At 38.6% G+C, this 23,654-nt stretch overlaps 1 protein-coding gene across 2 annotated transcripts in view; it reads left to right on the top strand.

Moving 5' to 3' along the window:
* Positions 1 to 14,241, top strand: part of IGF1 (insulin like growth factor 1) — an 83,418-nt gene extending 69,177 nt beyond the window's left edge. The window contains exon 4 of one of the 2 annotated variants that reach the window (XM_023188992.1): positions 7,513 to 14,241. In XM_023188992.1, the coding sequence (XP_023044760.1) occupies positions 7,513 to 7,572 (60 nt within the window). In that variant the 3' untranslated portion in view covers positions 7,573 to 14,241. The remainder of the gene's footprint in view (positions 1 to 7,512) is intronic. The other variant, XM_023189067.2, reaches the window with a different exon arrangement.
* Positions 14,242 to 23,654: the final 9,413 nt, after the last annotated feature.

The raw sequence follows: 23,654 nt of genomic DNA, 5'->3' as shown, positions 1-23,654 counted from the left end.
CCTCTGACTCCTGGGGATTCCTAGGAATGCCCCAGTCACTAGAAAACAGAGCTGTAAGTCCACTCTCCCAGCACTCAAGGGAGCTCTGGAAACCAAGGAGGTAGCTACTGTTTCCCCACATTCAGCAGGAGAAAGGGCAGCACTCTAGCATGGAAACTGCTTTGACAATAGTAACAATTCAAAAGTAAATTTAAAAGAATCGTAATAGCTGATATTGATTAGGTACTTGCCCTGTGGCAAGGGTTATAGGGAATCACCTCATTTAATCTTCACATGAAGCTTGCAGAGTAAGTACCACAATTATCACTATTATATAGATAGGAAATCTCAGGCTGAGTATGGCTAAGTGTCTCACCAACGTCTTGGGCTAACAAGCGGTCAACCAGAATACAAACCTGAGACAGACCACAGTGTGTTAATCAAGCACTGCACTCTCTCCTGCATTTCTTAGTTGATATTTACCATATACAACCTGTCACTTGTATGAGACGCAAGGGGGTTCCATGCTATCTGTCCTTGTAGAGAATACCACAGGAGGAAAAGTAAGCAGCCATGCAACATTTCCTGTTGACCTGACTCCATTCCATCATTCCTGCAGGAAATTCATGCCCATTTAATGAGCATTTCCTGGTTTGCCACTTTGCTCAAGCACTTTGCTTGGGTCTGGGGAGGATATAGAAGTGAAGGAAATATTCTACCTGCTCTCAAGGAACTGATGTTTTAGTGGAGAGACAAACATGCAGAATTTACCCTACAGAACATCAATGCTTGAACAAATGTAGACCCAGAGAGGGCTCTTACAGCACACAAGCCAGAACAGACTGATGTTGCTAGCAATTAGGTTCAAGTTTTTTCTAAACAGTAGACCCTCCTGCACACAACTTTTACCATATGCCGGGTAAATGACTGAGGGTTATTACATCCAGTTACAACACCACTCTGAGGTAGGTGCTCTTACCCCACCCATTCATTCTACAGAAGAGGAAATTGAGGACAGCACAATGGAGTGATGATCAAAGGTCACACAACTACTGGGGCGGAGAGCTAGGATTCAAACCAGATGCGTAAGACGAGGTCCTCCAAGGAATAGAAGATGAGAAGGTGTTAAATGAACAGGAGTTTTATTAGAGGGAATTAATGTGTGAACCAAAATAGGGGAGGATAAGCAAAGCCGTCAGATTGCAAGGCAAGCCCGAGCCCAAGGGAAGAAGAGAGGGAGAGCAGATTGGTTGGAAACATTTTAGGTGGGTCTGTGGTCTAAGGAAAGTTCAGCAAAGTCATCACAGAGTTTTTGAGCTAAAGTTGGGCAATAAAGTTGCCCAACAAATTTCTGTGTTTCTCAGAAATAGGTCTGCCTCAATGTCCCCACCACACTTGGTCACTGGCTCTTGGGAGGGGCCTGCCCTGGTCCAATACACTAGAGCCAAAGAAGAGCCGTTGTAGTGGCGGGGGGTGGGGGAATTTCCACAACCACATAAAAAGTGGGGTGAGGTTTCCAGAAAAAAACGTGATGCTGGGCTGACCAAAACTGTGTCCAGTAAGTACATGTCCCTTACTCTGTTAAAGAAGCAGCCACATAAACGAGGAGTACAGGTGTCTCAAAATATGCACCTTGTTCTTTGGATTTAAAGTCACATCCCAAAGTGCTGAGTAGATCGCATGACCCTCGCTTTACCTGGCTGCCAGAGAGGAAAGACTGATCCAACTCTCCTGGAATTTGAACTTGTGATTCCCTGAAGTAAAGAGATATCAAAGTTGATACTGAGACATCTAAATCATCCTCCACCATTTCACATGTCCCTGGGCCAAGCCAGCAAAATTGCTGTAGCATGTCCCTTTCAACAGGTAAAGGGCTGATATCTGAGCCCGCTTTCCAATCATACACTGCTCTTTTCTTCTCATTTTGCTCTTTTTGGAAGAAGGTCAATGCTGAGTTAGTACTTTATGCTGTACAATAAGCTGCTGATATTCCATGCTGGACAGAATTTTCCCAGTATTTTTTATAGAGTGCCAGGCTTTTCCTAGACTTCATGTCATACAATACTTAACTTGTTTGGAGTAGGTGGAGATGGAAACATAGTCTACTGAAAACATCACTGCTTCCTCCCTGAAGTTTAAAGCCTAGTTTTATCCTTTTAGATTCTATCTGTCAGGCAAAATCTCATAAAGATAGCTGGAGGGGGGGGGGGGGGGGGGGGGGGGGGGGGAGGAAAAAAAGGGATTATAATATCCAGGGAGTTTGCTTTTGCTAATTGAATACTGTGCTCCTAGACTTCTATAAATACCATTACAAATAGGTCCCAGCTTGTGGTAATACTCCCCCTCCTCATTGAGTCTTCTGTCCCATGGCACGGCCTTGCCCTCTAAACCAGCATCTAACCCCATCTGGGAGCAGGGGCAGCTCATGATATTATCAACTATTGCTATTGGAAAGAGATTTGGACTTGAAAGCACTACATATTTTTTACATCTTGGGGAGGCAGTTTAGCGGAGTGGTTAACTGGTGAGCTCCAGAATCAGAAGGAATAGGTCCAAATTCCAACCACTATTACATCTCTATCATAAGAAATTAGGCAAGTTGTTTACCCTAGGTTTCAGATTCCTTAAAGATAAAACAGTCAAGACAATAGTACTTATCCCTGAGAGAACTATAGGAAAAAAGAAAATATATGCAATTTATGTACATACTACAATCCCCAGCACACAACAAATATTCAAGTAATGGGAACTGTTATTATCTTAGCCCTTGGTCTATCAGTTTGTTCCTCTGTGACCTCAAGCATATTACTAAATCTTAGTGAGCCTCAGCTTATACATGGGACTGACAGGAATAACACTGCATCACCTCACATGGTGATTGTAAGGATTCAGTGATATTATATTGTAAACTGTAAAGCTTCTGCAAATGTTAAGCAAAATTATTATTATTGCCATTGTTATTAGTCCTCAGTGATCTTCTTTTTTTTTTGGGACAGAGTTTCACTCTGTCGCCAAGGCTGGAATGCAGTGTCACGATCTCTGCCCACTGCAACCTCCGCCTCCTGGATTCAAGCAATTCTCCTGCCTCAGCCTCCCTAGTAGCTGAAACTACAGGCACACGCCATCACACCAGGCTAATTTTTTGTATTTTTAGGAGAAACAGGGTTTCACCATGTTGGCCAGGCTGGTCTTGAACTCCTGACCTCAAGTGATCTGCCCATCTCAGCCTCCCAGAGTGCTGGGATTACAGGTGTGAGCCACCACACTTGGCACAGTGATCTTATCTGAAAAGTCTGTGGATAGGTTTCCAAAGGAAAGCTTGGAGCTAGGATAAGAATCAAGAGATAATGGGAGAAGGTGAATGGCCTCTTGAGGGCCTTTTCTAGCGCCCTAAATATGTTTGTCTGTACATAATGGGTAATCATATATATCACAAATTAAACCCTCCACAAACTTATTTCCTAATGAGTTGGTTAACCTTTCCTTCTGAAGGGTAAAGTTCTTTAACCAACCCCAGTGAGCTGGAGGATCAATGTTTTCTTAATAGTCTTACCTTCGTCGGTGTCAATAGGAAACAGTATTTACTCACTACTGTTTTCCTTTTAAAAATCTGTCTACTTGCATACTAGAAACAGTTTCAGCTGGTTTGTTTGTCTTGGACAAGCTGTTGAAGTGAAAAGTTTTTGCTTGACTGAATATGGGACAGTTTCATAACCCTTCAAGAAGTGCACTGAAGGTGGGTGCCAGCTCCGATGATGACGGCTGCTTCTAACATGCCTCCACTTGCCGCCCATTGTCAAGGGTGGCCAGCGTAATTAAGTTAAGACAATGAGCAAAGCAACAGATGCAACTGAGACCGAGTGCCTGAGTGCTTTTGTTTTGTCACTGTCATTGTCTGCAACAAAGAAGTCACATGTGACAGCCTGGGAAGAGAGCCAAATGCAAACCAGACGACATCCCAGCTGGTTTGAATGGCCTCCACCGTGCACGTGTGTGCATGGGAACCATGCTACTTGGCACAGCGTCTGCTTCACTCAAGTGAGTCTCAGCCCCTGGCTTTGCTGTGATGCTGAGACAGACCCAGAAGAAACAGACCAGGGGATCCCTCTGCTCAGACTTTACACTTTATGCCTTGTGCTTTGAGAGGAAAGAAAAAGAAACTCTCTATTGGATACAAAAAATAAGATGTATGTGGTTGGCCAATCTAACCTCAATTCTTTTTGCTATAGTTCCCTGTTAATTTAAAGAGTAAAGCATAGATGGTACCTTAATGTTTTCTTGTAGAAATTTGGGATTAATTTGGCTTGAGAGGAAGAATGGAGATTAAATACTTTATGAGGCTTTCTTTTAATTTGTTCCCATTTCATTCCTGAACATTTTCTTAGTTTGGGCATTGCAGATGCTTAAAGATCTTCTTATTTGGAGCTGGTATGCCTCTTAAACAGAAAAACAAAAGGTAAAATTCAAATTAGTATGTTTCTCTGCCTGTTAATTTGGTTAGTAGTTAGGCAGAGAGATGGCATCCTTAATAATAGCTATTTTGGGGATTTGATGAGCTACAGACCATCAACAGTGTTGATTGAGAACTGAACAAAAACGTTTCAAGGAATTTGGGAACATTAATGATGCTATTCTGTGGCCCTATGTGTCCTTCTCTCATTTTTCTAGAGAACTCCTATAAGAAAGCAGAACACGGCCAGTCGTGGTGGCTCACGCCTCTAATCCCAGCATTTCAGGAGGCTGAGGCAGGCTGATCACCTGAGGTTAGGAGTTCAAGACCAGCCTGGCCAACACGGCAAAACCCCGTCTCTACTAAAAATATAAAAAATTAGCTGGACATGATGGCACTCACTTGTAATCCCAGCTACTTGGGAGGCTGAGGCACGAGAATCACTTGAACCGGGAGGCAGAGGTTACAGTGAGCCTAGATCACATCACTGCACTCCAGCCTGGGTGACAGAGTGAGACTCCAACTCAAATAAAAAAAAAGAAAAAATGAAAAAAAAAAAGAAAGCAGAACCCAATGTAAGATTAAGAACACAAGTTTAGCTCACGCCTGTAATCCCAGCACTTTGGGAGGCCAAGACAGGTAGATCACAAAGTCAGGAGTTTGAGACCAACATGGCCAATATGATAAAACCCCATCTCTACTAAGAAGTACAAAAATTAACCGGGCGTGGTGGCAGGCACCTGTAATCCCAGCTACTAGCGAGGCTGAGGCAGGAGAATCGCTTGAACCCAGGGGGCAGAAGTTGCAGTGAACTGAGAACGTGCCATTGTACTCCAGCCTGGGCAACAGAGCAAGACTCCATCTCGAAACAAAAACAAAAACAAAAGAAAAACACACGTTTACTGGGAGCTTAGCAGTAGATGCTTTGCACCATAACAAATATATCTTAAGTGGTCTTTTGTGATATTTGAGGGAAAGTGACAGGATTTAAAACAGATGGCATTTCAAGTTATTCTATGCAAATGCCCAGTTTCTTTCTACCAGCTTTTTTTTCCTTTTTGCAGTGGTCACTGAGCTATTTGAATGTTTTTACACAATAATGCCATCTTACTTCTACTCAGTCAGTACAAGATGTTGACCATCAACTCATACAATGCCAACTACCTTTCATGAAGGACTTGGTGATAACTCTAATGTTCCAAGTAGGACTGGAAAACATGTGTAAGAAAAACTGCCAGATCCCTGTGAACCTTGGCCAATAGGCATTATTTCCAAGGGGTGGCAGTTGATCTTTTTCCCCAGCCTTCATATTAAAACCTCTCACCTTCTCCAGGTCTCAGGTCTGAGTAATCTCAAATGTGCTTTAGCTCCTCACAATGTTGTGACTGTGTGGGTTTTCATCACCTTAGCCAGAAGGAACAGTTTGAAGATTCCAGGTACCATGGAGAGAACTTTTGTTTCTGGTTATGAACCTCATTCTATACCAATAATTCTCCATTACATACTTCTGTAGAGGGCTCTCTGCCTAGAGGTAAAACCAAAAAAAAGATGTGCCTCAGGTTTATGCATATAAATGCCAGTTCCTCCTTGATTTTATTTCAAAACTCCTGTCTACATACTTTGCAATTTAAATACATTCAAGGATAAAATAATAACTGTAGGAAAAGTATTATAATGACTTAGTTCTGCACATCACGAGAGGGTCCCTCATACACATTCATTCATTTCACTCATTTTACAGATATTTATTGAGTACCTGCAATAACCTAGACACTGTTCTAGACACTGAGACTATAACAGTGAACAGACAGACACATCCTTGCTCTCACAGGGCTTCTATTCTAAACAAAACTCAACATCCAGGCCGGGTACAGTGGCTCATGCCTGGAATGCCAGCACTTTGGGAGACCAAGGCCAGGTGGATCACCTGAGTCCACTAGTTGAAGACCAGCCTGGGCAATATAGCAAAACCCCATGTCTACAAATAAAAAAAAAAAAAAAAAAAAAAAATTATCAAGGCATGGTGGCATGTACCTGTGGTCGCAGCTACTCAGGAGGCTGAGGCAGGAGGATTGTGTACGCCTGGAAGGCAGAGGTTGCAGTGAGCTGAGATGGCACCACAGCACTCCAGCCTGGGCAACAGAGAGAGACCCTGTTCAGGACAAAAAACCTCAATATCCTTAAGATAACATCATTGCTTGTTGATGAGTGAATGGCAACACCAAATTAGGAACCCAGGACTTTTAGTCTTGGCACGGTTACTTTCCAATAAAGGTGACAATACCAAGAAGAGGAAAAATGAGTTAATAATAATAACAGCAGCTAATACTTATGTAGTGCTTACCATGTTCCAGGTCTATTGTGAGTACTTATATACATATACATATATATATATATATATAAATTATTTAATCTTTGATCCTATAAGGTAGATATTATTGTTACCCTAGTTTATGGATGAAGAAACTGAAACACAAGAGATTGCCACTCGTACAAGTTTACATAGCTAGAAAATAGAAGAGCTACGAGTTGAGCTCAGCCCAGTATGTCTGTGATTTTACAGACTCAAAATTATAAAATTTCCTAATCTTCGATTTCTAAAACTCTGCCTTGCTCTAGAGGAAAACAAGAAAAACAATGAAAAATAAATATCTCCTTTTTACAAAAATTAAAACAGAACAAACTGCAATAAAACAACAGAGAATGAACCCAGAATGTGATGGATTTTTTTTTTCTTCCTAGGAAAGGATCTAGAGGCCAGAGGGCTGGATTTTTCAGGATCTCCTTTCAATCAATGAATCTATGATAGAAGCAGATGAATCAAATCTCATCTTTGTGTGATTATAAAGCTGCCTGTGGTACTCACGCCACTAGGGGTACATAAAGGTCACTGAGTGAGATTTGGCGAAAGTACTAAGGGCCTGTCCACCTATATATGCCCTTCTCAGGAAAACCAAGGTTCAAGCTCTCTATTAGCTCAACTGGTAAGGCGTATGATACGGAAAGTTGAGACTCAATGTGAGAAATAGATGGATACATAAAACTTCACCGAGTTAATGTCACTTTTTCTCCCTTATTTATAGGAAGTACATTTGAAGAACACAAGTAGAGGGAGTGCAGGAAACAAGAACTACAGAATGTAGGAAGACCCTCCTGAGGAGTGAAGAGTGACATGCCACCGCAGGATCCTTTGCTCTGCACGAGTTACCTGTTAAACCTTGGAACACCTACCAAAAAATAAGTTTGATAACATTTAAAAGATGGGCTTTTCCCCCAATGAAATACACAAGTAAACATTCCAACATTGTCTTTAGGAGTGATTTGCACCTTGCAAAAATGGTCCTGGAGTTGGTAGATTGCTGTTGATCCTTTATCAATAATGTTCTATAGAAAAGAAAAAAAAAATATATATATATATATATATATCTTAGTCCCTGCCTCTCAAGAGCCACAAATGCATGGGTGTTGTATAGATCCAGTTGCACTAAATTCTTCTCTGAATCTTGGCTGCTGGAGCCATTCATTCAGCAACGTTGTCTAAGTGGTTTATGAATTGTTTCCTTATTTGCACTTCTTTCTACACAACACGGGCTGTTTGTTTTACAGTGTCTGATAATCTTGTTAGTCTATACCCACCACCTTCCTTCATAATCTTTATATTTGCCGAATTTGGCCTCCTCAAAAGCAGCAGCAAGTCGTCAAGAAGCACACCAATTTCTAACCCACAAGATTCCATCTGTGGCATTTGTACCAAATATAAGTTGGATGCATTTTATTTTAGACACAAAGCTTTATTTTTCCACATCATGCTTACAAAAAAGAATAATGCAAATAGTTGCAACTTTGAGGCCAATCATTTTTAGGCATATATTTTAAACATAGAAAGTTTCTTCAACTCAAAACAGTTCCTTCAAATCATGAGTTAATGTGCAACCTAATTAGTAACTTTCCTCTTTTTATTTTTTCCATATAGAGCACTATGTAAATTTAGCATATCAATTATACAGGATATATCAAACAGTATGTAAAACTCTGTTTTTTAGTATAATGGTGCTATTTTGTAGTTTGTTATATGAAAGAGTCTGGCCAAAACGGTAATAGGTGAAAGCAAAACAATAGGGGAAGCCTGGAGCCAAAGATGACACAAGGGGAAGGGTACTGAAAACGCCATCCATTTGGGAAAGAAGGCAAAGTCCCCCCAATTATGCCTTCCAAGAGGAACTTCAAACACAAAAGTCCACTGATGCAAATTGGACTGGCAAGTCCAGAGAGGAAACTGTGGAATGGAAAAAGCAGAAGGCTAGGAATTTTAGCAGTCCTGGTTTCTCTTTCTCACTGAAGAAACAAACATCTGCCAGCTGTGTCATGGACTCACCACTGTGTGACCTTGGGCAAGTCACTTCACCTCTCTGTGCCTCAGTTTCCTCATCTGCAAAATGGGGGCAATATGTCATCTACCTACCTCAAAGGGGTGGTATAAAGTTTAAAAAGATAAAGATTCAGATTTTTTTTACCCTGGGTTGCTGTAAGGGTGCAACATCAGGGCGCTTGAGTTGCTGAGATGCAAGGAATTCTATAAATAACCCATTTATAGCATAGCTAGAGATTGGTGAATTGAATGCTCCTGACATCTCAGTTCTTGTCAGTGAAACTATCCAAATAACTGGCCAACTAACTAGTTGTTAAAAGCTAACAGCTCAATCTCTTTTAAAACACTTTTCAAAATATGTGAGAAGCATGTGATTTTCGATTTGATTTTGAATTCTGCATTTCGTTTTATGAATACAAAGATAAGTGAAAAGAGAGAAAGGAAAAGAAAAAAGGAGAAAAACAAAGAGATTTCTACCAGTGAAAGGGGAGTTAGTTACTCTATTTGTTAGTACTCACTGACTCTTCTATGCAGTTACTATATATCTAGTAAAACCTTGTTTAATACTATAAATAATATTCTATTCATTTTGAAAAACATAACACTTCCTTCTTTTCTACGCAATATAAGGAAAATGACCCCAAATTTGAAATATTAAAATAATATCTAATAAAAAGTCACAAAGTTATCTTCTTTAACAAACTTTACTTTTATTCTTAGCTGTATATACATTTTTTAAAAATTGTGTTAAAACTTGCTTGACTAGAGTTGCCAATTGAAAGGCAAAAACTTCCATCAAAACAAGAAATTTCCCATGCCTGCTTAGAAGGGTAGCCCCTAGCTCTCTGTGAATGTGTTTTATCCATTCAACTGAAAATTGGTATCAAGAAAGTCCACTGGTTAATGTATTAGTCCATCACAGCCTAGAAAATGATCCCCATCTGTAGATCAAGATTTTCTCATTAGAACAATGAATTATCCAACATTCAGATCTTTTTATTCACCTTAGGACTTTTTGGTTAAAAGTACCCAGGCTTGATTATTTCATGCAAATTGTATATTTTACATTCTTGGAAAGTCTATATGAAAAACAAAAAGAACATCTTCAGTTTTTCTCCCACTGGGTCACCTCAAGGATCAGAGGCCAGGAAAAAAAAAAAGACTCCCTGGATCTCTGAATATATGCAAAAAGAAGGCCCCATTTAGTGGAGCCAGCACTCCTGTTCAGTCAACAAGTATTTTAACTCTCAGTCCAACATTATTTGAGTTGAGTACCTCAAGCATGCTTAGCAATATTCCAATCACTATGGACAGATGTAAAAGAAACTATACATCATTTTTGCCCTCTGCCTGTTTTCCAGACATACAGGTTCTGTGGAATAAGATACTGGACTCCTCTTCCCAAGATGGCACTTCTTTTTATTTCTTGTCCCCAGTGTGTACCTTTTAAAATTATTCCCTCTCAAAAAAACTTTATAGGCAGACTTCTGCAGACTTACGTGTTTTCTGTCATAGTTAGATGTGATAATTCTGAGACTGTCTATGACTTATTTCCTTCACTTAATTCTATCCACAGTCAAAAATCCCCCAAGGAGAAAAGCTGAAAGATGCATTGCCATATTATCTTTCTTAACATTTTCCAACACATAATCCTCTCCAAGTGGATCATAAATAAATTGAAAATAACTCATTATACCAATTCACTATTTTATTTTTTAATGAATTAACACTAGAAGACAAATTGATGCAAACCCTGGAAGTCAGTCGATTACTATATACCCCAGCAGAATGACTCGGATTTCATAGAAAGGAGCAAACAAAATATCACAACCCAAAATTTTACAAGCTTTGCTTCAGAATTAGATTGCTTTATAATTCTTGAATGAGGCAATTTCAAGATATTTGTAAAGGAATGGTAAACATTGGTAGGAATGAGCTTTCAACTCATAGGCTTATTTCCAATTTAATTGACCATACTCGATACTTAGGTCAAATTTCTGTTCTCTCTTCCCCAAATAGTATCAAAGTATTATTTGAACTTTTTAAGGTGAGGTGGTTCCCCTGAAAAGTTAATGCAGCACTCCATCAGAATCCACTCTTCTAGGGATATGAAAATCTCTCAACACCCACCCTACAGACACAGACACACACACACACACACACACACACACACACACACACATTCACCCTAAGGATCCAATGGGATACTGAAAAGAAATCACTTCCTTGGAAATTGTATTAAAGAACAAACAAACAAAAGCCTGTCTTCCCTTGAGAATCCTTCCTCTCCTTGGAACATCAATCTTTGTGTAGATGAAACCATCTCATGCTCTATGGCTCCAGGGTTTCTGTTACTATTTTATGCACTTGGGAGAAGGCTTAGAATAAAAGATGTAGCACATTTTGCTTTCCCATTTATTGTTCGGCCAGCTATGCCAATGTGGTGCTATTGTTTCTTTAAGAAAGTACTTGACTAAAAAAAAAAAAAGAAAAAAAGAAAAAAAAGAAAGCATAGACATATTTTTTTAAAGTATAAAAACAACAATTCTATAGATAGATTGCTTAATAAAATAGCATTAGGTCTATCTAGCCACCACCACCTTTCAACTTTTTATCACTCACAAGTAGTGTACTGTTCACCAAATTGTGAATTTAGGGGTGCAGGGGCAGGAGATGGAAATTTTTTAAAGTTAGAAGGCTCCATTGTTTTGTTGGCTCTCAAACTTAGCAAAATTAGCAATATATTATCCAATCTTCTGAACTTGATCAAGAGCATGGAGAATAAATGTGGGAAAAAAGATCTTATAGCCAAATAGAATAATTTAAAAGATAAGTAAGTTCCTTATTGATTTTTGTGCTCTCTGCTCTAAAATAGATATTCAGCAAGTGGAGAAAATAAGAACAAAGAGAAAAAATACATAGATTTACCTGCAAAAAAATAGCTTCTGCCAAATCCCCCTTGGGTATTTTTTGGCATTTACTGGTTTATGGAAGATATTCTCCCTTCACCCAGACATTTCAAAGAGCAGTAGCTCTCATGAAAAGCAGTCACTGATCTCATTTGGGAAATGTTGGAAAGTATTTCCTTATGAGATGGGGGTTATCTACTGATAAAGAAAGAATTTTTGAGAAATCGTTGAAAGAGATGGCTAACAATCTGTGAAGATTTTGTTTCTTGTTTTTATTTTTTTTTTGTTTTTTTGTTTTTTTACTTTATACAGTCTTTATGAATTTCTTAATGTTCAAAATGACTTGGTTCTTTTCTTCTTTTTTTTATATTGGAATGAGGAATAATAAGTTAAACCCACATAGACTCTTTAAAACTATAGGCTAGATAGAAATGTATTTTTGACTTGTTGAAGCTGTAATCAGACTATTTAAAATGTTTCGCTATTTTTAATCTTAAAAGATTGTGCTAATTTATTAGAGCAGAACCTGTTTGACTCTCCTCATAAGAAAGAATCTTTCCATTCAGATCACACGGGCTTTCCACCAATATTTTCAAAAGATAAATCTGATTTATGCAATGGCATCATTTATTTTAAAATAGAATTGTGAAACTTTATGCCCCTCCCTTCAAAGATCATAAAGTCCAGATCTGGTGGGGGGCAGCAACAAAAGGAAAATGTTGTTGATTCTTGGTTTTGGATTTTGTTTTGTTTCCAATGCTAGTGTTTAATCCTGTAGTACATATTTGCTTATTGCTATTTTAATATTTTATAAGACCTTCCTGTTAGGTATTAGAAAGTGATACATAGATATCTTTTTTTGTGTAATTTCTATTTAAAAAAGAAAGAAGACTGTCAGAAGCTTTAAGTGCATATGGTACAGGATAAAGATATCAATTTAAATAATCAATTCCTATCTGGAACAATGCTTTTGTTTTTTAAAGAAACCTCTCACAGATAAGACAGAGGCCCAGGGGATTTTTGAAGCTGTCTTTATTCTGCCCCCATCCCAACCCAGTCATTATTTTAGTATCTTCCTCAGAATTTTATAGAGGGCTGACCAAGCTGAAACTCTAGAATTAAAGGAACCTCATTGAAAACATATATTTCACGTGTTCCCTCTTTTTTTTTTTTTTTTTTTTTGAGATGGAGTCTCACACTGTCCCCCAGGCTGGAGTGCTGTAGCATGATCTCGGCTCACTGCAACCTCTGTCTCCTGAGTTCAAGCGATTCTCCTGCTTCAGCCTCTCGAGTAGCTGGGATTACAGGCACCCACCACCATGCTCAGCTAATTTTTTGTATTTTTAGTAGAGATGGGGTTTCACCATGTTGGCCAGGTTGGTCTCGAACTCTTGACCTTGTGATTTGCCCACTTCAGCCTCCCAAAGTGCTGGGATTACAGGCGTGAGCCACCACACCCTGCCCATGTGTTCCCTCTTAACGTATAATTACATTGATCATAAACATGGTCCTTCTCTCCTCATTCTTCAACTATCTTTGATAGGGGTCTTTCAAGGGGAAAAAAATCCAAGCTTTTTTAAAATTAAAAAAAAAAAAAAGAGAGGACACAAAACCAAATGTTACTGACCAACTGAAATATGAGTTAAGATGGAGATAGAGTTTCTCCTGAGAAACTCTGAGTTGAATTACCTGAGCTGAATTACCCGTCACTTTCAGAAACATGACCTTCCACAATCCTTAGAATCTGCCTTTTTTTTAAATATTACTGAGGCCTAAAAGTAAACATTACTCATTTTATTTTGCCCAAAATGCACTGATGTAAAGTAGGAAAAATAAAAACAGAGCTCTAAAATCCCTTTCAAGCCATCCATTGACCCCACTCACCAACTCATAGCAAAGTCACTTCTGTTAATCCCTTAATCTGATTTTGTTTGGATATTTATCTTGTACCCGCTGCTAAACACACCGCAGGAGGGACTCTGAAACCTCAGGCTGTCTACTTACATCTTTTATCTGTGTCTGTGTATCATGAAAATGTCTCTTCGAAATATCAAAACCTTTCAAATATCATGCAGCTTATATTCAGTTTACATAAAGGCCCCAAATACCATGTCAGATCTCTTTTTGGTAAAAGAGTTAATGAACTATGAGAATTGGGATTACATCATGTATTTTGCCTCATGTATTTTTATCACACTTATAGGCCAAGTGTGATAAATAAACTTACAGACACTGAATTAATTTCCCCTGCTACTTTGAAACCAGAAAATAATGACTGGCCATTCATTACATCTGTCTTAGTTGAAAAGCATATTTTTTATTAAATTAATTCTGATTGTATTTGAAATTATTACTCAATTCACTTATGGCAGAGGAATATCAATCCTGATGACTTCTAAAAATGTAACTAATTGAATCATTATCTTACATTTACTGTTTAATAAGCATATTTTGAAAATGTATGGCTAGAGTGTCATAATAAAATGGTATATCTTTCTTTAGTAATTACATTAAAATTAGTCATGTTTGATTAATTAGTTCTTTTGGATAATGTTGGTGTAATGTGTCATTCCTTAAGAATTCTACCGTTACATAGCATTTTTATTAAGGTCATTGCAACAATTAAACATGAAAACATACCCAGAAAAATAAAACTAATCATACACAAAAACAAAGATATCTCATAGAATTTACAGATTCTATTTAAAAGTAAATATGTTTCAAAGGACTTGCAAAAGCTATGTAAGAGATGTATGAATTGTATAATATATACATTAACAATAAAGCAGTTGTACATAAAATCCCCTCACTGTCACCCAACAGTGACTTATAATCCCTGACACAAAGTGGTTGGGAAAATATTCTCTTGCCAGAAGATGCAAACATATCAAATAAGGCACATAATATATAAATGGGATCTAATACATTCCCATACCAAGAGATTTATAAGAATGTGATCTCTCAGCATTGAGTTTTCATTTCAATAATTTGTTCCAATTTTTTACTGGATACTGTGAATATCAAACTCACAACAGTATATATAGAAGTACAAGGTATAAAGATTGGTAATCTCCCTCTTGTTTAAAAGCATCTCATTTCATTTTTTAAAAATTCATTAACTATTTGGAAAGTTACCCAAATATAAAAAAGTCTCGTAAGTTTTGTACTTAGTTTTAAGGAAATTATAGTAAAGTTTACTCTAATATTTTCTCACGTGCCATTGGTGTCCCATCTCACGTTCATTCCCACCTTTGCTCCCTCAAGATGTCCAAGAATCTCTCTGGGACTATCATTGTGTGGGCCCCTTCTTCCTCCAAATGTCTTGTTCATGCTCTTAGCATTTTGCCTCCTGTAGTCATGGTGTTCTGTATCACTTCTCTCCCCACTCCACTCCAGACCATCCCTCTCTCCTTTCATTCACACTAGGGTGATCTAGCCACAGCCTTTCACTAAAGATTTTGTAGACAATGCAAAGGGGGTGAGTTAAGCACAGGACAGAAAACGTCTTCCATTTCAATGGCAAACATCACTATTACTATGAATCCAAGGAATTTCTGGCTGCTCATGTGCCTCCTATGATCTTAGCAAGATCTTTCCCACTCTTCTGCAAACTCTCCCAGGAACCACTTTCTATCAAACCCTTTATCCCCTCCTTTGGAAAGAACTTATAAGAAAATTATATTGTATTCTTATGCAGGACAATCTTCTACCATCACAGTGTGGGGGCAGGGCTGGCTCACCTTTTATTACTGAATATGTACAAATGGTGTTCTTTCCTAAAGGAAAAACCACTTCTATCCTAAGAGGAATTCTATCTTCCTTCCAGATCATCTACATCAAATAACAGCCTCTTTTTTTAAAAGAACCTCTTTTTCTTCTGTAAGATCTTTATTGGAGATAATTACCACTCTAACAATAATGGTGGTTAATAGTTACTGAGCACTTACTATGAGTCAGTCATCATGCCTAGTGATTTATCTATATTATCTCATTCATCCTTCCAACAAGCTTATGCATCAGGCACTATTGTAAACACTGACTGATAAGGAAATGGAGGCTCAAAGACATTACTTAGTTTACTGAAGGTCACAAACCAGCAAAGAAGGCTTGAATCTGGGTCTGAGGACATTAAATCTGAGTCTGAAGACATTTGCTTTTACTACACCACCACGTACACCCAATCCAGACATGAGGACAGCTCAGAATACTCACTGATAGTTTCTTGTTCAAAACTGGCTTTACACACTACAGACAGACACATGACTAATGGCACCTTTGAGTGATGACCTATTATTGAGTATGATATTATCAGGATAAAGAAGCATTTCTGCATGGTAACCAATGTACCTAATAATGTGTCATTCCCCACTGCCATTCTTCTACGTGTGTACGTCAGTTCTGGATAGTGCTTCACACTATGTAGGTAACACCCAGGGATATAGAGCCAATCTTGGGATACCTCCATGAGGAAGGTTATGTGCTGGCTCTTATACAGTCCAGGAATAAACCATTCCCACCTAAGTGAAACTGGAAGCTGATTATTAAGAATCTTACCAAGACCTCTGGCAACAATCCACCTATTTTTCTCTTGACAGCTTATCAAAGTTAGTGTAGTCTCAAGTGCTATGGTTGAATCAGGGCTTCTGGAGAAACACTGTGGACTTAGAGCCTAGAGTTCCATGAGACGCACGTTCCCATATCCCTGCCCTCCAAAGTGGCCTTAGACAGCCCACACAAGCATTCACGATGGGTGGAGTGGTGCTGGTCCTAGATAATTTGGGAGACATTTGGCACTCTTCCAATGACTGGGGAGAGTATTTCTGACATTTATTGAGTACGGACCAGGTTTCCAGACATTGCAAGTAGGAGATAATCCTGTTTATAATCACCTAAGTCCAGAATATAACTCCAATTTATTTATAAACTCAGAGTGTTTTTGCACAATTTTAACATAAACCTAGTTCTTCAGGGATGCAATTACCATACAAATTAAGAAAAGGTAGAACTTTACCAAGTCTTTTTCACTGTTTTAGAAAATTACATCATCAGTGGCGATGCTAATTGTGCTATTTGAATCTTTCCACTCCACATCTGCATCAGCCTGCACATGCAGCTGTCCCACGCATGATTCTCCATGAGTATAAACATCTGACCACTTCAGTGTGTTTTCTAGGAGAGTTGTCCTAAGCATTCTATCTTGTAATGCGTGTTATTTTATTGCAAACTCTTTTCCTTTTATTTCTCCTTTATGTTACAGTTCAGGTATCATTTTGTTTTTTGTTAAAATTGTGTATGTTGATATTACCTGTGAATTTCACTTTAGGACATTAAAGGGTAGATCATAAAATATATGTTATAAAAAGGAGAGCTTTGGGTCTGATAGAGTTGAAACTACTGGGCTTTACCCATCCAGTATGAGCCTCCCCAAGTCATAATGACAGATGGATGGCAGAGCCTTCGCCTCCTTCTCAGTGAAGCATCCTCAGTGTAAAGCTCAGCTGAAAACTGGTATCTTCCTCACCTGTTTATGGATAGAGATTAAACCTCTGGGATCCCATAAAGGATAATGGTTATAGTTAATACAACATCTGGTTTCTAAATGTTCTTTTCTTCACCCTGTGATGGAATGAGATGGCTTGTAAAAGAGTAAAGCAATCAGTAAAAACAGAAGCAGATGTACACTGGATTTGAGACAATTGCAGCAGTACATCAGAAGTAAAATTTGACCTGTACTACAAGTAAGGTAGGAAATGCGGCCTGGTAGGGAGGTTTCTCTTTTAAGAGGAGATTTAAAAATTGAGGAACTGTGCTATAATTTTCTAACTCCACCTCACTTATTTTATTCAGTGGTTCCTGCTTACGTCCAAATCTCCTTCAGAAAGGACCCTGAGTAGGGTCTCTCCCTTCAAATGGACATGTAGGTGATAACAGGGATCATAGAAATGTCCCTATACATGTGCTATGGCTGAACCTATCACTCCACCCCATGAATATGGAACTGTCTTTCCCAACCCCAAATCTCTAAAATGGAAACAGAAGTGGGAGGTGATTGTTCCTGGAGAGAGGGAAGGAGACAACAATAAGAAAGAAACATGACCCAGGATTGTGCTTCTCCATCCTATTTAGTTCAGAGCTTCTAATTCAGCCACCCTTATAGGATCTAAAGTACTCAAAAATAAGGTTACCCCAGAGCCAAATTTCTTTTTATTTCTTCTGCTTTAAAGATGAATTGGAAATAGAGACATCCTCATCTCTCAACTATCACCAAGTAGATTCTCTTAGACAGTTAATACTGAAAAGCGTCCTCTGGTATGTCTAGACCTCACTGCTATAGTAAAAGGTACAGGGGAAAAACTAAATACAGATATGTGCTAGAATGTGCTGGCTGATTACTTGTTTGCTCTCATATTCATTTCCCAGCATTCCCTTGATTTGCTCATTTTCACAAGGAGCTACATTTCTCTGCACCTGCGAGTTCTGGTTTCTGGGTAAGTTTGGGCAATAGGAGGCATTAGCAAAAGACAAAAGACAAGAAGAAGGGAGAAGCCAGGTATTATCCTCCTTTTCTCTTTGCCTCCAACAGCATCTTCAGCAGTACTTGCAGCTCTTGGTTCCATAATCCCTTCCTCCCAGTGCAAGCAGCATTCTGTTCCCCTAGTGGACCTAGATCCATGGAGATGGTTTTTCCCAAACACCACCCCGCCTCCCGAGTATCTCTAGCCATAGGGATGGTAGTGATTTTAGGATGTTATTTTTTCTGGGTTGACTCCCCTCCCTTACTTAGCGACTCATCTCTTCCATCACCTGCATTAAATCCTCTCTGTTGGTCATGCACAGTGGCTCAAACCCGTAATCCCAGCACTTTGGGGGCTCAGAGCAGGAGGATTGCTTGATTCCAGGTGTTGGAGACCAGCATGGGTAACAGAGTAAGACCTTATCTCTCCTAAAAATAAAAAAAGAAAAAAGAAAAAAAGCTGAGTGTGGTGTTGCGCCCCTCTAGTCCCAGCAACTCAAGAGGCTAAGGTGGGAGGATCACTTGATCCCAGGAGGTCAAGGCTGCAATGAGTCGTGATCATGCCACTGCATTCCAGCCCAAACTAGGCAACAAAGCAAGACATCTTAAAAAAAAAAAGAAAGAAAGAAAGAAAGAAGGAATCCTCTCTGTTTAAAATGCCTAGCCTAGAAGGGTTTCTGCTGTCCTCACTAGGCCCTAACTAGTACAAACAGGAATTACATAGTAGTAAGAACCAAGTGCTGAAATCAGACAGATGTGGGCTTGTGTCATGCTCTAATATGTGCTTTGGACAAATTAAAATGACTTCTGTGGGGTTTAGTTCCTCTTATTTTGATAAAAACAGCAATATCTGCCTCAAATTAGTATTTAAGAATTAAACATTATCATACAATAGTTCCTAAACTTCTAGATTTCTCAAAATAGTGAAATTTCCAAAAATAAAAGTAGAAATTGAGAAAATCTAAGGTGGCAAAATCTTTATTTGCCTAAAATAAGGACATAAAAAATCATCTATCATCACCATTTATCACTAAAAATGAATTAATTTTTTAAAAACATGGCATGAATATAATCTAAGAAAAAAGGGCAGACTCTTAATTGTGTAAATTAAGCTTTATAGAAAACTCATCATTAATTTAATTTTTTTCATCTTTTTAATTTTCCTGTGGCTAGATGAAACCACTGGCATAGTCCAGCACTAGTGTGCTTATCAACTCTTGTTTTGTACGGTTTCTGGCATTTTTACTATTACTTTTATTATCATTACTTCTGCTGTTATTAAGAATGAGAGTATTAATTAAGGATCTAAGATAGCCAAAGTAGAATTCTCTCCATTGGCTTTGTCACACCATTTTCTTTCTTTCTTTCATTTTTTATTTTTAATTATACTTTAAGTTCTGGGGTACATGTGCAGAACGTGCAGGCTTGTTACATAGGTATACATGTGCCATGGTGGTTTGCTGCACCCATCAACCCATCATCTACATTAGGTATTTCTCCTAATGTTATCCCTCCCCCAGGCCCCTACCCTCTGACAGGCCCTGGTGTGTGTCACACCATTTTCTATATATACTCTTAACTCATGGCCTGAACATTTCTGACACTGACTACATTTCCCCGAATTTGCTTCTGACTAGAAAAATCAGGTAAAAAGGGTTAGTGCGGATCCTTGCACCACAATGCAGATGTAAAAATGTCAAGTCTAGCATTTTCTTACTGTGTCATAATTCTTTATCTTTCTTCACTCCAACCCATCCCAGCCAGCAGACGTACAACGTTTTCATATAATAATTTTTAACTACTTATTTGATATTTTCAGGCTGTCCCTTTATAGTATTAAAATAATTTCTCCTCAATGTAATCAATTTGAAGGAACAATGCAAATAAGTATGTTGCTTGTCACTATGCACAAATCGAACACTAAGAATTTTTCAACCAGTTTTGCTGGATTCATCAGCATATAATTTTATTCTATCTTTTACTTTTAGTCATATTTACTCCATGGCATATCCTTTTAAGACATCACTATTATTATTAGAAATCAGTTAAATAGGATTTGATGGTCTGGTCTCTTACTTCTCAGCCTTCAAAATTTTCCATATGCCAAATAAGAGAAACACCCCTGGTGTAGCAATCTCCAATTCCCTGAAAGAGAAGTGAACTTGAAAAGAATTTTCAAGTCCTTTTTAAGCCATGAAGATTTATTTTGAACCTTTCAGTGTGTGCATAACATTATTCCAAGTCCTCTTCAGGGTCACTCTTGTAGGACCCAGGGTATATCTGTCAACTAAAAAAAAAGCAATTTGAGAACCTCTAAGACTGATTTTCAAAAATGCAGTATCCACAAAAACAGATTTTAGATGCCATCCCAGCAGGTACTGGTAACTCTGTACTTGTACGGAAGATGTCTTCTGTGGGTTTGTTTAGGAGCTGTTTTATGGATACCGGCGTTCTTCTTAAGAACACTGAGCATTCTATGCTGTATCCTTGTATGACTACTTCACAAGAATTCTGTGTTGACTTGTATTTCCCAGTAAAAATATGCAACTAGCAAAAGCAGCCTGATAAGGAAAATCTGTTGGGGAAAGGTTTGCTTAGAGAGTCTTTTGGGCACATTCATGCTCTCTAGGGCTTTTTTGTACAACACTAGTAAGCTAGTTCTCAAAGTCAAACTGATAATACTCCAATACTTACAAGTAGACACTTGTACCAAAGAACCACATGCTCCTGGATGCTCACACTGCCCTTTCCTTGAGAAGTAAATGAACATAGGAATGCAGATGTGGGCAGACATGAGAATGACAGTTTCATGTGCATTTGTTCATGGTGTTGTCTCTGAAAAGGTGATCTCTGTCCCAAGAGTTGAGGAAGGAGGGCAGACAAAGTTTCCTGAAGAGGCAACCTAGATAAACCACCCATCTGGAGTTATTCTCCCAGCAGTTTAAATAGATTTGCACACACAACCACTCACACTTTCTCACTGGGCCCCCTTGGGACCAATGCTAGATAGTTTTGAGACAAGCAGACAGGATTAGGGGTGAAGTCTGTGAACCATGGAATGCAATTTTCCTCTCCATGAAACTAACTGGCCCTTTTGGGGATCAAACCCATGACCTTGAGCTCGTTAGCACTCTACTCCAACTATGCCAAAAACAAATACAGGTCTGAAGCCAGAGGAGCTCCAAACCACACATAAAAATGTAATCAACAGAGCCACAAGGAAACACATAAAGTAAACACTTTCTATATAGGCAAAAAGAACAGAAGATTTGGAAAGCGCCTACATTCTCTGAATCCCTTAGTCATCTGAAGGCTTACTGGAAATTTCCACGTGGACATCTTCCAACACTTTGACTTCAACCCATTTTCCTCCCTCAGTCTCCACCTCTAAAAGCAATTTGCTATTTGGAACTTTCTGTCTATGGCACCATAATTCAGTCAACCAAATTTAGAACCTTGGAGTTTTCCTCAGCAACACATTCAAACATCCAATGCTCCTTAGGTCATCCTTCAAGGTCATTTATGCCAAATAACAGCCTCTTTTTAAAAATAGAGATCAAAATATGCTAAGGTCATTATTCAAACATCTCTTATATCTCTCCTCCTGCCTACCCCCAAAGGCATCACTCTTGTTAATCCAACCCTTATTGCCTTCTGGACAATTGCAATGGCTGCTCACCAGTACTCCTCTCTCAATCCACTTGATATAGCATTTTAAAAGTTTTGCTTGGCATACTTTATGAAAAACTTCAGTGGCCACCATTTTCAATTTGATATCTTTATTCTTCTTCATAGCTATTGCAACTAAAATATTCACATGCACCACACCTTTGCATAAGTCATTCACCCTACTTGGAAAGCTTCCCCTTGCTTCCCAAATATTCAAAGGCTAGCCATCATTTAAGGCATAGACCATGCTTCAGTTCTGTATTTCTAGGCTCCTTCAAAATCAATGACTCTTTCTCTCTGTTGAACTCCTGGACCCCACATTAGTAATATCAATCATTAGGAATCTAATCCTCTATGAATCTATCATTAGTATATTTTTCCTCTATGTAATGGTTCCTTACTCATCATATTGTAAATTATCTGAAGGTAGAGATTTGGCTTTTATCTCACAGCCATTTACTGAGCACTAATGTGTGAGAGATGTTATTCTGGAAATATAATTGTGAGCAAAACAGATTTACATTATGGTAATGAGGAGATGGACAGTAAACAAATGCATGAGCAAGATGCTTGCAAATAGTAGAATTAAAAAACCAAGAGGTGAATATGTTAAAAACATGCATTGAATCACTATTAACAATTCACCTCTTTTCAGGGGCTGGGCAGTCTAATGGAAAAACTAAACCTTTGCAAAATGAATCGTTCCCCTATTCTGTCTTAGTTTTCCTTCTCTTTTAGTATTCTCTCTCTTACAAAGTTCATCCTATTACCTGGCTTCCTCTTCCATGCAGGTGATTTTAGATTGATGTCTCTCTTTTGAAATGCAGCTATCACAATCTACTGCCTGACAATCACCTCCACCTAGAATTATACTGTCCAACAGAGTAGCTAGTGAGCACTCGAGATATGGCTAGTACAAATTGGGATGTGCTGTGGGTATAAAATACATATGGGATTTTGAAAACTTAGCCTGAAAAAAGGAATATAACATAATCAATATTTTATGGCAATTACATATTGGAATGAAAGTATTTTGGCTATATTTGGTTAAATAAAATATATTATTAAAATTAGTTTCATTTGTTTCACTTTAATTTTCTAAATGTGACTACTAGGAAAATTTAAATGACACATGGCTTACATTTGTGGCTCTCATATGTCTATTGGACAGTATTGACCTAGATCTACCAACCATTCAGATATGGAGCACTTACACATGCCATGATTCTACTTGGTGCCTAACTTCTTACACTGTCAGTACTTCAATTTGGTGAGTCTAAACAGAATATGCTCCTTCCCCTTTCTCATCCCAAGGTTATTCTACACTTCCACTTTGCCACTTTCATCAGTTACTGTGTTCCAACTTTCCAGAGTTAGAAAGTCAGACATCTTTATCTTTTCTCACAGTGCATCATTTGCCAGGTCCTGTGCAGTTCCCTCAATAACGTCCTCTCTGTTTTCTCTCTCCCCACTATTCTCATGCCACTGCTCTTGACATCTCTCAATGGACAACTTAGTAGGCTCCCTGCCTCCTTCTCTTCCCACTCCAGTCTAACCTATATGCTGCTGCCACATCAGTCTTCCTAATGCAACAAACTGATGTCAGAATAAAAGAATGGTGGCCGGGCGCGGTGGCTCAAGCCTGTAATCCCAGCACTTTGGGAGGCCGAGACGGGCGGATCACAAGGTCAGGAGATCGAGACCATCTCTGGCTAACATGGTGAAACCCCGTCTCTACTAAAAAAATACAAAAAAAAAAAAAAA

The sequence above is a fragment of the Piliocolobus tephrosceles genome, chromosome 10 (genome assembly GCF_002776525.5).
Source record: "Piliocolobus tephrosceles isolate RC106 chromosome 10, ASM277652v3, whole genome shotgun sequence".
Taxonomy (NCBI): Eukaryota; Metazoa; Chordata; class Mammalia; order Primates; family Cercopithecidae; genus Piliocolobus; species Piliocolobus tephrosceles.
This window is presented reverse-complemented; position numbering and strand designations above follow the sequence as displayed.